Source organism: Oncorhynchus keta, chromosome 7 (genome assembly GCF_023373465.1).
Source record: "Oncorhynchus keta strain PuntledgeMale-10-30-2019 chromosome 7, Oket_V2, whole genome shotgun sequence".
Classification (NCBI taxonomy): Eukaryota; Metazoa; Chordata; class Actinopteri; order Salmoniformes; family Salmonidae; genus Oncorhynchus; species Oncorhynchus keta.
In genome coordinates this window covers 33,729,214-33,745,588 of record NC_068427.1, presented here as the reverse complement: position 1 = coordinate 33,745,588, position 16,375 = coordinate 33,729,214, and the positions used below count along the sequence as shown (strand labels likewise).

The 16,375-nt window shown below is 44.2% G+C and overlaps 1 protein-coding gene across 3 annotated transcripts in view; it reads left to right on the top strand.

Annotated features, from left to right (window-relative positions):
* The window catches only part of LOC118386327 (receptor tyrosine-protein kinase erbB-4-like), a 668,294-nt gene extending 652,347 nt beyond the window's left edge, over nucleotides 1-15,947 (top strand). For all 3 annotated transcript variants that reach the window (XM_052522700.1, XM_052522699.1, XM_052522698.1), the window contains 8 exons: nucleotides 3,022-3,097; nucleotides 3,241-3,387; nucleotides 4,861-4,958; nucleotides 5,073-5,243; nucleotides 6,388-6,604; nucleotides 6,778-6,912; nucleotides 7,420-7,508; nucleotides 7,787-15,947. In XM_052522700.1, coding sequence (XP_052378660.1) covers nucleotides 3,022-3,097; nucleotides 3,241-3,387; nucleotides 4,861-4,958; nucleotides 5,073-5,243; nucleotides 6,388-6,604; nucleotides 6,778-6,912; nucleotides 7,420-7,508; nucleotides 7,787-8,449 — 1,596 coding nt within the window. In that variant the 3' untranslated portion in view covers nucleotides 8,450-15,947. The remainder of the gene's footprint in view (nucleotides 1-3,021; nucleotides 3,098-3,240; nucleotides 3,388-4,860; nucleotides 4,959-5,072; nucleotides 5,244-6,387; nucleotides 6,605-6,777; nucleotides 6,913-7,419; nucleotides 7,509-7,786) is intronic.
* Nucleotides 15,948-16,375: the final 428 nt, after the last annotated feature.

Sequence of the window (16,375 nt, the reverse complement as noted above, 5' to 3'; positions counted from 1 at the left end):
AAAATGATTAAAATGATACAGTACTGCTGAAGTAGGCTAGCTGGCAGTGGCTGCGTTGTTGACTTTGTAGGCTAGCTGGCAGTGGCTGCGTTGTTGACACTACACTAATCAAGTCGTTCCGTTGAATGTAATAGTTTCTACAGTGCTGCTATTCGGGGGCTAGCTGGCTAGCTAACAGTGTTGATTACGTTACGTTGCGTTAAAAGAACGACAATAGCTGGCTAGCTAACCTAGAAAATTGCTCTAGACTACACAATTATCTTTGATACAAAGACGGCTGTAGCTAGCTACGATCAAACAAATCAAACCGTTGTGCTGTAATGAAATGAAATGAAAATGTGATACTACCTGTGGAGCGAAGCGGAATGCGACCGGGTTGTTGAGTGCGGAAGTACTATTCGGTAGACGTTGGCTGTTGGCTGTTGGCTGTTGGCTAGCGAGCAGTGTCTCCTACGTTAAGGACGACAAATAGCTGGCTAGCTAACCTCGGTAAATTAAGATAATCGCTCTAAGACTACACACTCTAAACTACACAATTATCTTGGATACGAAGACAGCAAAGACAACTATGTAGCTAGCTAACACTACACTAATCAAGTCATTCAGTTGAGTGTAATAGTTTCTACAGTGCTGCTATTCGGTAGACGGTGGACGTTTGCTAGCTGGCTAGCTGCTGGGCAGATAGCAGTGTAGACTACGTTAGGACGACGAAATACGATAATTACGCAATTATCTTTGATACAAAGACGGCTATGTAGCTAGCTAAGAAGAAATTGCTAAGATTAGACAAATCAAACCGTTGTACTATAATGAAATGTAATGAAAAGTTATACTACCTGCGGACCGAAGTGAGGATGCGACCGCTCGCTCCAACCCGGACGTGGTAAAAAAGCAAATGGTTTGATACATTCAACTCTGAAGGTAATTCATGTACTTACATTCAATAATAATGCTCTGATTTGTCATCCTGAGGGTCCTAGAGATAAAATGTAGCATAGTTTTGTTTGATCAAATCTATTTTTATGTTCAAATGTAGGAACTGGGGTCTACAGTTTGACCCCACTGCTGTCTCTGACTCCACACCCACCCCGCCCGGCCATCTAGATGGAAAGTTAGTGAATAAGCTAATGATCCATCATGTATGACATTCCTGGGAGTGTGTAAACTTAAATTATTTATTACCATAGCATTTTTCAATGTTCGCTATAGTTATGTACTTGAAAATGTATCAATTGACCAATTCGGCACATTTGGGCAAACTCCTTGCATATTTGATACAGTAATATAATATATGTGCAGTAATATAATTCTTTGCTGGATCAGTCTGAAACTTTGCACACACACTGCTGCCATCTGTTAGCCAAAATCTATATTACACCTAGACTCCTATCTGAAAGTATGGCCTTTCTCTTGCATTTCAAAGATGATGGAACAAATAATCTTTTACCAGATCTAATGTTTTATATTCTCCTACATTAATTTCACATTTCCACATTCTTTAAAGTGTTTCCTTTCAAATGGTATCAAGAAAATGCATATCCATATTCCGGGTAAAATCCTTAAGAGGTTTTAAAGTTTTTTTTTATTTTTTAACTGAGCATATGTCTATAACTAATGGGATATACTAATGTGGGTAGACATCTAAACTGGGTTGTCTCTGCCTCCCAAATCCACCCAATTCACTTTGTAGTGCAATACTTTTTACAAGGAACTAATGGGGTTATAGGGCTCTAGTCAAAAGTAGTGTACTAAATAGGGAATAGGGTGCCATCTGGGACATTACTCTGGTCTCTAACATCACACTAGCTATGTTTCCATTAATTGTCAACATTTAGAAATTTTGCATTGAAAATAGATGCGTTTATATGCAATAACAATTTACTCATATTTGCTATATTCTAATTATGTGCCAGTGTGTTGCCTATGTGCAGACAGGGGTGATACTTGCAGATCTGAAATAATTGGATGGTGAAACCTGCCAGCCAACCAGAAAACAAGGCGGAGCAATTCAGGCAAAGTCAGAACAATCCGGGCAAATAAACATGATTGTTATAAAGTTGAAGAATATATTTAGAATATATTTAGAAAGCAGTAGGCCTTTAAAATGTGGAGTGGAGCTTTATAGTTACGTGATGACATCACGTTCCCCGTGTACCTTTAAAATGATTCAGGAATCATAATTTATTCAAAAATGTATTCAAAAATCATTTATTCAAAAAACACAGTTTTCATCAACACTTGTCGAGTGGATACAAATGTTGTGGATCTTTAGAAAATGTATCCTATATCTGCTGTTTCCGTTACACATCAGTCCCCCAAAATTTGCAACATTGCTTTTTTCAAAAAAAATGAAACATGCTTAATTAAATGACCCTGCAAAAATGGCAAAGGGTTTTCATATTGACAAAGATTTGTGATGGTTTTAGAAGGCTTTCGCACAACAGAAGCTCGATACTGTGGCTTTGCTGAAATAAAATGGTATTTTTGTCTTTTCGTTTGAGTTATTTTAGCTCAGTGGGGTTTCATTCATATTTAATTTATCAAGTAAACATCCACTATAACTGCCTTGTTGGCATAGTATTTGCAGCATATTAGCACACAGGCCTATATGACATACAAACAGCTTTAGTGAAGGTTAAGTTGACCCCAAATGGATCAGTAAACAGATAGCAACTTTACTCCCTTTTCAGACTAATCTTGGTCTGAACAATACATCCGTAGTATTGTCCTGGACTTAAAAGCACGCTTAATTGAAAATCTCCAGGAAAATAGCTTTTTACTCCAAAACTAGGCTTTAAAACCAGCCCTTTGTTTTTTTTATTCAGTTCATGTTCTCCAACGTTGGCTAAAAAATTTAAGTTATTCTTCTCTTTACTTGTAGATGCCTGTGAAAGCCATTTAAGTGAAAGCCATTTATGTGTAGCTACTTGCCTTCTTGCGTTGCGTACTTGCAGTATGTTGGGTATAAATTAGCCATTACTCATGAAATACAATAAAATATATGTTTCTCTTTACCTCCAGATGCCAATCAAGTGGATGGCCTTGGAGTGTATTCACTACAGGAAGTTTACCCACCAGAGTGACGTGTGGAGCTATGGTAAGGCTGGGCAATATCAATTTAATCAACCAATCAATCAATGTGTTTTAACAGTTAAGTAAGATCCCAGGTGAAATCATAAGATTTCCAATATATCTATTATGTTTGGCAAAAAAAACATTTAACCTTACACCACTTCTCAGGGGTGACAATTTGGGAACTGATGATGTTCGGGGGGAAGCCCTATGATGGCATTCCGACCCGGGACATCCCAGACCTGTTGGAGAAGGGAGAGCGTCTTCCCCAACCTCCCATCTGCACCATAGATGTATACATGGTCATGGTCAAATGTAAGCTACCCTGTATAACCTCTCTCTCTCTCTCTCTCTCTCTCTCTCTCTCTCTCTCTCTCTCTCTCTCTCTCTCTCTCTCTCTCTCTCTCTCTCTCTCTCGCTCTCGCTCTCGCTCTCGCTCTGTCTCTCTCTCTCTCTCTCTCTCTCTCTCTCTCTCTCTCTCTCTCTCTCTCTCTCTCTCTGTCTCTCGCTCTTTTCTGCCTCACTCTCTCACACACACACACGCACGCACGCACGCACGCACGCACACACACACACACACACACACACACACACACACACACACACACACACACACACACACACACACACACACACACACACACACACACAACGCTGCTTTGACCCCAGCAATATAGTGTAGGATCACAGATGGTACAATGCCACCCTGTCCAGGCAGAGACACCATTCCAGCACTACCCTTGTGTTTCCTGGCTGTACTGTGCTGGCTGTGGCTCCTCTCTCTCCTCTGGCTGTGGCTCCTCTCTCTCCTCTGGCTGTGGCTCCTATATCTCCTCTGGCTGTGGCTCCTCTCTCTCCTCTGGCTGTGGCTCCTATATCTCCTCTGGCTGTGGCTCCTCTCTCTCCTCTGGATGTGGCTCCTCTCTCTCCTCTGGCTGTGGCTCCTCTCTCTCCTCTGGCTGTGGCCCCTCTCTCTCCTCTGGATGTGGCTCCTCTCTCTCCTCTGGCTGTGGCTCCTCTATCTCCTCTGGCTGTGGCTCCTCTCTCTCCTCTGGATGTGGCTCCTCTCTCTCCTCTGGCTGTGGCTCCTCTATCTCCTCTGGCTGTGGCTCCTCTCTCTCCTCTGGATGTGGCTCCTCTCTCTCCTCTGGATGTGGCCCCTCTCTCTCCTCTGGATGTGGCTCCTCTCTCTCCTCTGGATGTGGCCCCTCTATCTCCTCTGGATGTGGCTCCTCTCTCTCCTCTGGCTGTGGCTCCTCTCTCTCCTCTGGCTGTGGCCCCTCTCTCTCCTCTGGCTGTGGCCCCTCTCTCTCCCCTGGCTGTGGCCCCTCTATCTCCTCTGGCTGTGGCTCCTCTCTCTCCTCTGGCTGTGGCCCTCCTCTCACACATTGGGGCCAGGGTGTTTCTGACTGACCAACAGCCTCTGTCACCTTCCTCCATGATCCTTTGCCCAATTTGTAGTACCCACGCCAACCTCTCCCTCATAAAATCGGTCAAAATCAAATCAAATGTTATTTTATTTGACACATGCTTTGTAAACAACAGGTGTAGACTAACAGTGAAATGTTTACTTACGTGTCCATTTCCACAATGCATAGTTAAAGATAAATATATAAAATAAAAATAGAAATGGAAACTGTAGCAGCAGTGTATGTGGTGGTGAGTGTTTGTGTGGTGTCAGTATGCATGGTGTGTATGTGTATTTTTGTGTCTCTCTCTTGAGGAATCCTCCTACAGTATACCTTGTCCGTGTTCTCTATCTCTAAAGTTCTTTGTTGTCCCCTCCAGGTTGGATGATAGACGCAGACAGCAGGCCCAAGTTCAAGGAGCTGGCTGCAGAGTTCTGTAGGATGGCCCGGGACCCCCAGCGTTACCTGGTCATCCAGGTGACTTACCTTCCTCTCCTATACCCCTGCTTTTCCAGGGGAGTAGCGTGAATGACACTGATGTGTGGATATCATGACTGTACAGTCATTTGTATGTCTCCCCCCCCCCTCCAGGGCGATGACCGTATGAAGCTACCCAGCCCCAACGACAGTACGTTCTTCCAGAGCCTGCTGGATGAGGAGGAGCTGGAGGATATGATGGATGCTGAGAAGTACCTGGTCCCTCATGCCTTTAATATCCCACCACTGGCATACACACCCAGGACACACGTTGATTCCAACAGGGTAAGGCTCCACTCTCCTCTCCCCTCTTCTCTTCTCTTTTCTTCTATCTCCTCTCCTCTCCTCTCCTCTCCTCTCCTCTCCTCTCCTCTCTTCTCTTCTCTTCTCTTCTCTTCTCTTCTCTTCTCTTCTCTTCTCTCCTCTCCTCTTCATCCAACAGGTTAAGGACCTGTGTACAGAATGCCCTTCTCAGTATACATTCTATTATATTCTATAAAAATGATTTTATTTGTCTTCCCTAACTTCTTTACATAGAAGTTCAGTGTCCTTTGATATTTAATCACAGTCGTATACAACCGAAGACAAAGATCACACTGAGCTACTCCATCATTCAACCTGTGTTCTCTTCATGATAAACTCCCCTTAAATTCTGCCTTAAAGTGTTTTCTTCTGATGTCTGTTTTGCATACATTGTGTTGACTGGTTGATTTCCCATGTTGGTTGGACTCATCTGTAATTGGATTCCACTTCTCAGGATGTAACTGCAGTGTATATTACCACAACATACAGTACATACAGTACATACAGTACATACACAGACAGAATCTTGGAGGGCTACGTAAAACCAATAGCCACAGTATTTAGTGTGTTGTTATGGGTGATGAGGAGGACGAGAGGAGGAACAACAGAGGAGGCGATGGGAGGAGTTGACAGAAGAGGAGTGACAGAGGAGAAATAGTTACAGGGTAGAGGGTTCACAGTGTGAGCTCTGGAGTCTAGGAGAAGGAAGAGAGGAGGATGAGAGGAGTTGACAGAGGAGGAGTGATTCTGAGTGTGTAGCTATAAGGTGGAGGGTACACAGCGTGAGAGAGAGTCTCCTCAGTGAGTGCTGACTACACACCTGCAGACCACCGCTGAGACTGAGAGATCAGGAGGGGTAGGAGGTGACGGGGACGGGTAGAGACCACTGAACCACAGGAGGGGAGAGGACAGGGGAGGATGACGGAGGAGGGTGAAGGAGGGATGAGGGGGAGAGTGTTGGAGAAGGGAGATGAAGGAGACTGACTCTCCCTTGAACCAATACTTTTGAACACAAGTACCAACACTCAGGAGTATGTATTAGAACCCTGTGTCTTCTTATGCCCCTCTAGAACCCACAGCCCATCAATGTGCACAGTACATTAAACCTCTCCTTGTTTCCCTACAGAACCAGTTTGTGTACCAAGACCCTAGTTTCGATATGGAGGACATGTTGGGGACCATCCCGCGGGTGCTGTCCCTGTCCCTAGGAGACCAGTCTGCAGGGGGGCAGGGCGGTAGCGGCCCGGAGCACCAACGCTTCGAGGACCAGCGCTGTAACGGCACACTGAGGAAGCAGGCAACACCCCGGCCCACGGGACCTCCTGGTTCAGACGGAGCACCAGGTGACGCCTCTTTTACCGCTGTTATTTTAGCTTCCTTGATGCTTAATATATTTTGTTGATTTTTAATATTTGTTTGTTTGTTTGTTTGTGTTTTATTTGCCTGCGTACAGCATTGAAATTCCTATGTCATGAAAAACCCTATACAAATAAATGGTATTATTATAATTATTTAGCCTCAGGTGCAGTGGAGAGCAGCAGTGGACAGCGCTACAGTGCAGACCCAACCATCATGCTGGGGGAGAGAGGAGCTAGAGGAGACACCGAACAGGATGGATACCTGACCGCCATGAGGGAGAAGGCCACCTCAGGTACAACATGGTGTCACTATTCATTGTTTTCCTTTTCTCACGTGATGCCATGTACTACAGGAAGCACTTCTTAACTGTTTATTATGTCTTTCCTTGAAATATCTTTTATCCACAGCCAAAGACTTAGATTTGTACATTTTGGTGCTTTTAGTTCTGAAGCTTTGCAGTAACTGATCCAGTTAGACAAAATACAAAATTTCAGAAATTGTCAAATAGGTGAACTGTTCTGATCCTTTCCAATGAGCCTTGTCTGTTACCAGAGGGGTGTACTGTTCTGTAGTGTACCTGGTGATATCAGATTTCATCATCTCCTTCTCTTTCTCACCCTTTGATTCAGACAGAGAACTGTAGAGACCAAGGCTTACACACCATCACACACACAATAGAGGCATGTCAGATGCTAGTGAAGAGATCCGTAAGATCAAAATACTGCAAGCCTTCTGTTCATCCTTTGAAAGCCTCTAACCTCTCTCTATATATATATCTCTCTCTCCCCCTCTCTAACAGACTATCTCAACCCTGTGGAGGAGAACCCATTCGTGACTCGTCTGAGGAATGGAGCTGCCCTAACTCTGGACAGCTGTAACCCCTATCAGGTCAACTTTTTCATTAGTATTAGGACTATTTCTTATGGACTGCTCACTCCTGTATTTATGCACCCTTTACTTTTTACTGTTATCCACATTTCCCCCTTTTTTTCTACTCTTTTTTTATCTGGTAAAGTGTGTTTTGACTCCTGTTAGTCCTGAGGAGTCTAAGTCATTTGTTCATGACATCTACTACCCAAACACATGGAATTGTCATACGATAGTAATAACATGGACCATCTAGCTATTTGAAAGCACTTTGACTAAACTTTGACTTGACTTGACAGGTGGCACCCAGCGGCCCCCAACAGGCAGGCTCTGGCCCCAGAGTGGAGGACGAATACGTCAACGAGCCCCTCTACCTCAACACCTTCCACAACCCCGGAGTTGGAGACTACAGTGACTACACCCTGAAGAAGAATGGGTTCACTGGGGGACACAACCCTGCCCTCGCCACCCTGGTAAGCCAACCAGGCACCACTGGCCTCAGCGCTGGTCAATCAGGCACCGCCCAGGCAGGAAACCCTGGTCACAGCGTCCAGGCAGCCCACGCCCATGGAGTCTCTGCACAACCAGGATACTCTGTTCCTCCAGGCCTCGGTACAGCCGGCACCCACCCAGCCCACCCAGCCCACCCCTCCCACCTAGCCCACCCCGGGTATACCCTTCACCCCGGCCTCACAGGCACCATCATGTTGGACAAGAAGAATAGACAAGACAAGAACAAGACTTTTGACAATCCAGAGTACTGGCAACATAGCCTCCCTCCCAAGGCCACCCTGCACAACCCTGAGTACTTGCAGGACTGCAGCACACGCTTCTTCTACCGGCAGAACGGCCGCATCCGGCCCGCCGTGGCCGAGAACCAGGAGTACCTGACAGAGTTCGCCCTGAAACCTGGGACCGTGCTGCCGCCCCCACCCTACAGACAGAGGAACACTGTGGTGTAACGGGGAGGAGGATGAGGAGGAAAGAGGGTCTGGGCCAGGAAAGGTGGAAGACAAGGGGAGGAGGAGGGGAGGAGGGGAGGATGGGAAGTCCCTCTCTCACTCAGCCACACAATATTTACGTATCAATCCTGGTTCCCTTCACCAGCACCGGACTGACACATCTGAACTGACACTGGATTACAGTAACATTACAGTAATATTATATAAGACATAGTGCTGAGAGCCTCCCACCTTCTACGAACCCAGGACTGATGTTCTCCTCTCTGTCTGTCTATGTCCTCTACACTGGATTACAGTAACATTACACAGAAGTACTACAGTAATATTACAGTAATATACACTGAAAGTTTTCACAGATTCACCTGTAACCGAATACCCGAGACCCGATCCGAGACCCGAGAGGGGTCGGATCTAGAATTCTAAATAATGTCACGGGTCTGAGTCAGATTTGATATGATTGTCACGAGTCTCGGGTATGTGTCATTTTAACTAACTTGTCCGGAAGAACCTGTAAAGATCCAAACGCGACTGCTGCAGAAGAGAGGGAGAGAGAGAAATTGCGTAATTTATGCTGCTACTCTTGCTTTTCATGAGAGTGGTGCGTGTAGCTTGTTGTTGTTGTTGGCCAATCATAGGTCATCAAAGCGGCACTAGGCTACAGTCATAGAGTCTCCGTGTGGGGCAAAAGTTAGGAGATAGCTAATCAATGGAAGATGGAATTAAAATTACAGAATTAAAATTTCAAGGAGAAGGATAGGCTACAACGACCAAGAGACAATAGGTAGGCTGCTACTTTGTATTCTAAAAGGAGTTGTTTGTAACTGTGTAGGACGAGAAAGTGCATGCAGCCTCAATTAGCCTAGCTAACTAGCTAGCTTAAGTAGCTGCTCTTGGTTGGATGCACTCAAGACAGGTACTACGTAATCATATTCAATGATAAATAACCTAGCTTTGGCAGCTATTAGTCTACGATAGCGAGAGTTGGCTTGGTTGGTTGCCATCTTTCGTCTCTCCCTCCGTGCTCCCTGTGTCACTTGCTCACATTCACAGTAGCCTACACACACAGCACGGCCCCTGCTAGAGCATCACCTCTCTCTACCTTCTCTCCCTTGCGCTTTATCAGCTCCGTTAATAAAGTAGCTTAAAAATGTACTTTTCTGCTGCTTCCCTCACTCGGATTGGATCAGACCGGGTCTGGAACCTAGTTGTCCTCAGGTCCATTTGGAATGGGTCTCTATATTGAAAAATATATATTTATGCATATTAGGTCCGGGTGGGAAAGCCCAGGTCCATTTCGGAATGTGTCCAACTTTTTGGACACGTCAATACATTTAATATAAACTACTGAGAGCCTCCCCCCACCCAATAACCCAGGACTGGTTTGATAATTGACAGCCTCCCCGGTCACTCTCAGCCCCATTCTTAACTCCACCCATTACTCACCCTCAGCCCCGCCCCTTCAGTGTTGATTACAACAACTACAGAAGGCTAAGTGAAAAGTTACATGTAATGACAAACATTGTCGGTCTCTGTAGATGTGAACAGACAGGACAGGCCAAGGAACAAGGAACTTGAAGCACTTACACTTACAGTATATTGTTTGCTCATGATCTCTAATATATTATTTTATTACTAATACGATTTGTGTAAGAACCATGCAGTAATTCACAATCAATACACTACACTGAAAGTCTTGGAGCAGCACATTTTTCCAACTGGGTTAAATGCATATTGTAGCAATCCACCATCCACACATACAGTAATGTCATAGATAGCCGTTGGTGTGCAGTATATCAGGTTCATATAACATTAGCGCCGTGTGCATTACATTTTTGGACCAGGACCTCCATTGCCCTTGGATTCTAAAGCAGTGGAGATAACAGAAGCAAAGGCAGGGCAGCGGGATGAGAGGACAAAGCCATTCAGCAAGTAAATGCCACAATGTCATATGTATGCAAAGCTTGAAGGGCCTATGCTGAACACAGTGAAATACAGCAAGAAGAAAGTGTCACAGGATTTAAGAGGGAATAGGCTTATCTGTAAGGAGAGGATCGCCACCACCCAGCCATGGTGTTCCTTCTAACCCACATGACTTCTTAGGCAGACAAATGACAAACCCCTGAATCGATGCAGTCATAGAATATAAATAGGAATCTGCTATATGTTGCAATATCTGTTTTTTTACTGACAAACCATGGCAGAGTCTGTCTGTTTGCTTCCCTATCAGAGCTGGTTACAAAAACCTCAGGAGAGGACTGATAAGATGGGGACTGTACTCTGAACTAGACACAGACAGACGGACGGACGGACGGACGGACGGACGGACGGGCGGACGGACGGGCGGACGGACGGACGGACGGACGGACGGACAGACAGAGATGGGAGGGTTGTGTTAATTTGGTACCAAACAGAAGACAACAGACTGAAATAGGGAGTGATTACCTGGACGTTGTGAAACGGTTTGTTACGGTGTCCCATAATGAACATGATCCACATGTGTGGAGAAATGAAGGATTCAAGGGGACTGGATGGGTGGCAAGCAACAGACACCAGTTTTTCTGGGATGGGAGAGGCCTGAAAACTTGGTCTGGTCCTGGGCGTTAAGAAGCATAACTAAGCCCCAATGTGGTGGACACTACCCGGCAGGACACTACCCGGCATTGTGAGTGCTTGTCAAACTGAATAGGAGAGAGAGCCTGAGAACCTGATCTGGTCTTGGGTTGGCCATGGGTAGTGAGGAGTGAAGAAAGCATGGAAATACACTGGATTTAAACCTATTACTCGCCAAGTAGACTGTCATCATTACCAGACATGTTCTGTGGATTAACAGAACATCAGATAAGGACAGTTGAAATGCTGTATTTATTACGATATTACAACTAAAACAAGACTGTCTGAACACCAAACTGGTCCATAAAACCAAGGCATTTGCTCCACCACCAAATTCCCCTCCCCTACTACGTAAAGTACAGTGCATCCCCTCTCCAACAGTTTGAACTGAGGAATAAAACTGTGCCAAAACATTTGGAGAGATGTCCTTCCTCCACAATTACATTTTCATTAAGGAAACACAGGAGCTACAGCGATCGAGGACATTGAACACTTTTCTATTCATGTTTGACAATAATGTTGAGATTGTACAGGTAGACAGACACCATATCTGTGGGAGGCCAGATCCATGTGTCTCAGAATACTGAGATGATTCTTGTTTTTGCTGCGAGTAGAGGGGGAATACTGTCATCTAGAAAGAAATATTTTGATTTTGGCCTTTTAGATTTTTGGGCAATTTGATAGGACTTATTAACCATTCTGGCACAGCCAAACCTCTCTCTTCATTGTTTCCCCAGCCAGAAGCACATCCGATTCTCCATCGGTTCATTTTAATGATCTTTTATCTATCGCATTGCAGCTAGAGAAAAGGCAGATAGCCTACTCCATTTCACTGTTCATTTTCTCTGCATTGTGGTTTCTGTTTGTAATTTCTCAGTGTGTTTGCATAATGAAGGACAATCCACAGATGGAGCACTTTATTAATAATGAAGACAAGCAGCAGGGTAGAAGAGAGAAGGGCTAGAACAGCCTTACCCAAACTCGGTCGTGGGGACCCCAAGGGGTGCAGGTTTTCGTTTTTACCCCAGCACTGCACAGCTGATTCAAATAATCAGGGGGTGGAGACCCTGGGAAAGCCTGGCCTAGAACCCTGGCCTAGAACCCTGGTCTAGAAACACTGACAGGAGGACTAGAAACGTGTTCATTGGCTCACCACTACCATGATAATAGAATGAAAAGGAATAAAAAGTCAGGGAGTTTTTGGAGAAGCATTGTGTTATTTATTTTTATTTTCGTCAAACAGAGATGTTTCCTGGACGGTGGGTTTATCTCCAGTTCTCTTCCTTAATTAAAAATATTACTTGCCAAGTGAGTTCCAGCTGAAGCACTTCAAAACCTAGAGTTGCCTTGGTGAAAACTGCAGATGTGCCCTTGAGCAAGTCACACTAATTGCTCCTGTAAGTTGCTCTGCTAAATGACTATGATATCAATGTAAATTGCTGTGATAGGCTAGCTAGCTAGTAGGAAAAGCTACAATGGCAGGTTCATGAAAGTGGATATATGCCTGTTTTATATAGCTGAAGTAGTACAGAGCCTAGTCTACATTGGTAGAACTACATTGCTAGCATTGCTACAGAGTTTATAGTCCTTGACAACAAAGCTACATTAGAAGAACCATGGGAAAATATAGAGCTGTTTCGATAGCTGATCATGAGGCATTACAGAGCCTAGTCCTTGTGGACACAGACCGCTACAGTGATAGATTTGCTAGAGAACTTATAGTCCTTGCAGACAATATCCATGTTTGGATATTAGGCCTGATTGGATAGCTGGAGCCTCTCTTAAGGCAGGGTTTCTCAAAATCAGTCCTGGCCCCCTCCCTTTGTGCATATTTAGTTTTTTGCCCAAGCAAATAAAGCTTGGTTAGTTGAATCAGCTGTGCAGTGCGAGGGTAAAAACCTAAATGTGTACACAGTGGGGTGGACGCCAGTATGTTTAATCACTGCTGTCCACTGACTCCACTGGTCCTGTAGACCATGGTTTCTCAAACTCGGTACTGACCCTCGGTACTGCCCCTTATATGAAGGTGTTGTATGCAATCAGACACAGGCTCTCAAAATCCTAGCATAGTATCACACAGGGCTTTTAGCTGGCAGGGTGTTATAGCTTTCCTTGTCCACTAAAGCTGCTATGTTCTGCTGTTCTGTTCCGTGGGGAAATCATGTCACCCAACATCTCCAATCAACATGCCAGAGACAAATACTGGCGGACAGGGCAATAGTTTCCAATCCTTAGCGGGGTAAAAGGCAGAGATATTAGCATTCCACAAATGTTACGAGATCAATGCATCAATGTTACAATAGGTTGTCTGAGAATGTGCATTTAGGCGCTGTGTTGCGCTATAATGGCAGCAAGGGAAGCCAGTTGAGTTTTACTTAATCTCAAAAGATGACTAAAGAAATGTACACTACATGACCAAAAATATGTTGAACCCTGCTCTTCGAACATCTCTTTCCATTCAAAATCATGGCCATTAATATGGAGTTGGTCCCCCCTTTGCTGCTATAACAGCCTCCACTCTTCTGGGAAGGCTTCCCACTAGATGTTGGAACATTGTTGCGGGGACATGCTTCCATTCAGACACAATGGCGTTCCAATTCATACCAATGTGTTTGATGGGGTTGAGGTCAGGGCTCTGTGCAGACCAGTCAATTTCTTCCACACCGATCTCGACAAACCATTTCTGTATGGACCTCGCTTTGTTCACATGGGCATTGTCATGCTGAAACAGGAAAGGGCCTTCGGAGAACACATTTCGGAGAACGCGTTTCCACTGCTCCAGAGTCCAATGGCGGTGTGCTTTACACGACTCTAGCTGACGCTTGGCATTGCGCATGGTGATCTTAGGCTCCCGACAAACCGTTCATGTGCTGACGTTGCTTCAAGAAGCAGTTTGGAACTCGGTAGTGAGTGTTGCAACTTACAACAGGTTGTGAGGTTGTGTGGCCTACCACTTCGCGGCTGAGCTGATATTTCTCCTAGTTTCCACTTCACAATAACAGCACTTACAGTTGATTTAAAGAGCTCTAGCAGGGCAAAAATTTGACAAACTGACTTGTTGTAAAAGTGGCATCCTATGACGGTGCCACGTTAAAAGTCACTGAGCTCTTCAGTAAGGCCATTCTACTGCCAATGTTTGTCTATGGTGATTGCATGGCTGTGTGATCGATTTTATACACCTGACTGCAACTGGTGTGGCTGAAATAGCCAAATCCATTAATTCAAAGGGGAGTCCACATACTTTTGTATATATAATGTACAGTATGTAGCAAACACTGTTGAAGTGGAATGGTGTGTATTTAATAACGCACTACCATAAAGCAGCTAAATGAGGAGAAACTCAAACAAGGCCAAAATTATTTTGAAGAAGCGACCGGTGAGGAGTTTTAGAAGTGAGAGTCATAATCGTTAATGAATTATGTATTTGATGGTTGCTTTAGAAAAATCGTTTAGGTACAAAAGGAGCACAAATATTTCCTCTCTTTCATTTCAACACTGATTGTGCACACACATTTGAATCAACAATGTTGAAAGTGTCACATTTGTTTCATTCAGCTACTATTGTATTTATGGTTTTGGGGCATAATAATCAAAACAGATGTAACCCTGACATCTGAAAGAGCATTGTAAATTGTGTTAATGATGATGATGTTTCTTACTCTCAATGGGGGGGATTCATAATGGCAATAGATTGTTGTTTCTTTGACTGCGTTGCTGTGAGTTGGGGCACAGACATTGTGGTGAAGGCCTCTTTCACACTGTTGTATTTCAATGTTACTCTGAACTGGGTCCACTCCTGGATCCACAACTTGGAGAAAATACTTCAAGTACATAATGGAAAGATTCCTGTATTCCTTACAATACGAAATATTAATTTCTAAGGTCAATTCTTGCAATTGTTATGGTATTGAAATGTACAGTCTGATCCAATAAGCCTTTCCTGTTTCTTCATTGTCTGAAGTATCCCATTGCACATAGATGTGATTTAAAACCCTACATATACAAGTAAATACTGTATGAGAAGCTACACTCAGTGCGTCTTGCAACTTGACACAATGCTTATTGTTTCAGTGAAGATACCTGTTAAATAACAAATAATATTCATACAATTCATCATATATTATAACACGGTACATTTATCCCACTCAGCTCATTTTACAGTGGTACTATAGTTGATGAATTCCTGTGAAACAACAGGAATAGACTGCAGTTGTAGAGTAAGCACAGTTTACAATACATGGTGGTTTGATGGTAACACTTAACTAACAAACGGGAGAGCATTTTTTTTTTAATGTCACACAGGCATAATACAGAATGGTTGTTCCTGATCATTTTACTACTGTTCTTCAACCGAGAAAATGTGAATAGTATTTTTATAGATAGTGGAAGAATTGGCCAGGTGCATTTGTAAATAGTAGGAAAGCCATGCTTTTTGGGCTGCCATGTTTTCGATTCCTCTTTTATCCTTGGCATATTACTGCTTTTTGTTTAATATTATTGTGTATTATCAGTTTTCTTCTTGGTTTTTATGTCTGTATATATATATATATATATGTATTTGACCTGTGAATTCTGATTTGAAAAAGCTTGCCGGCTTTCTAGTGCTCCGCTGTTCCTCGTATCTGTATTTAGCACAACTTGGTGGATTTTGTGTTTTAAAAACCTCTTGCTCGCTGTATAGAGGTGCTTTTTCCTTGTTTTGGGTGTACCTTTTATCTTTCAGTTACCTCTCCACCCCCCACCCCCCTTGCCATCCTCTCCTCTCCCCCTCCCCTATCCATCCTCCTCTCTCCTTCCTCTCCATCCTCCCCTCTCCATCCTCTCCTCTCCCCCTCTCCTCTCATTCTCTTCTCTCCTTCTCCTCTTCATCCTCTCCTCTCCCACCCCCTCCATCCTCTCCTCTTCTTCCCCTCCCCTCTCCATCCTCTCCTCCCCTCTAGCCATTTGAATTTGTACAGAACCCACCCATCAGAGAGACTGAGCCTCTGTTGTAATACTGATGAGTACTCCTCTATCCTTTATTTAATGTATATTCCACTTTCTCTATTTCTCTTTCAACATTCTTTCGTATCAATTTAACTGGTATTCATAATCAATATGTATTTATTTCCTACCTGGGCTCCCGATTGGGGCAGTGGTCTAAGGCACTGCATCTCAGTGCCAGAGGCATCACTACAGACCCTGGTTTGATTCCAGGCTGTATCACAACCGGCCGTGATTGGGAGACCCATAGGGCGGCGCACAATTGGCCCAGCGTCTTCTGGGATAGGGTTTGGCTGGGGTAGGCTGTCATTGTAAATAAGAATTTGTTCTTAA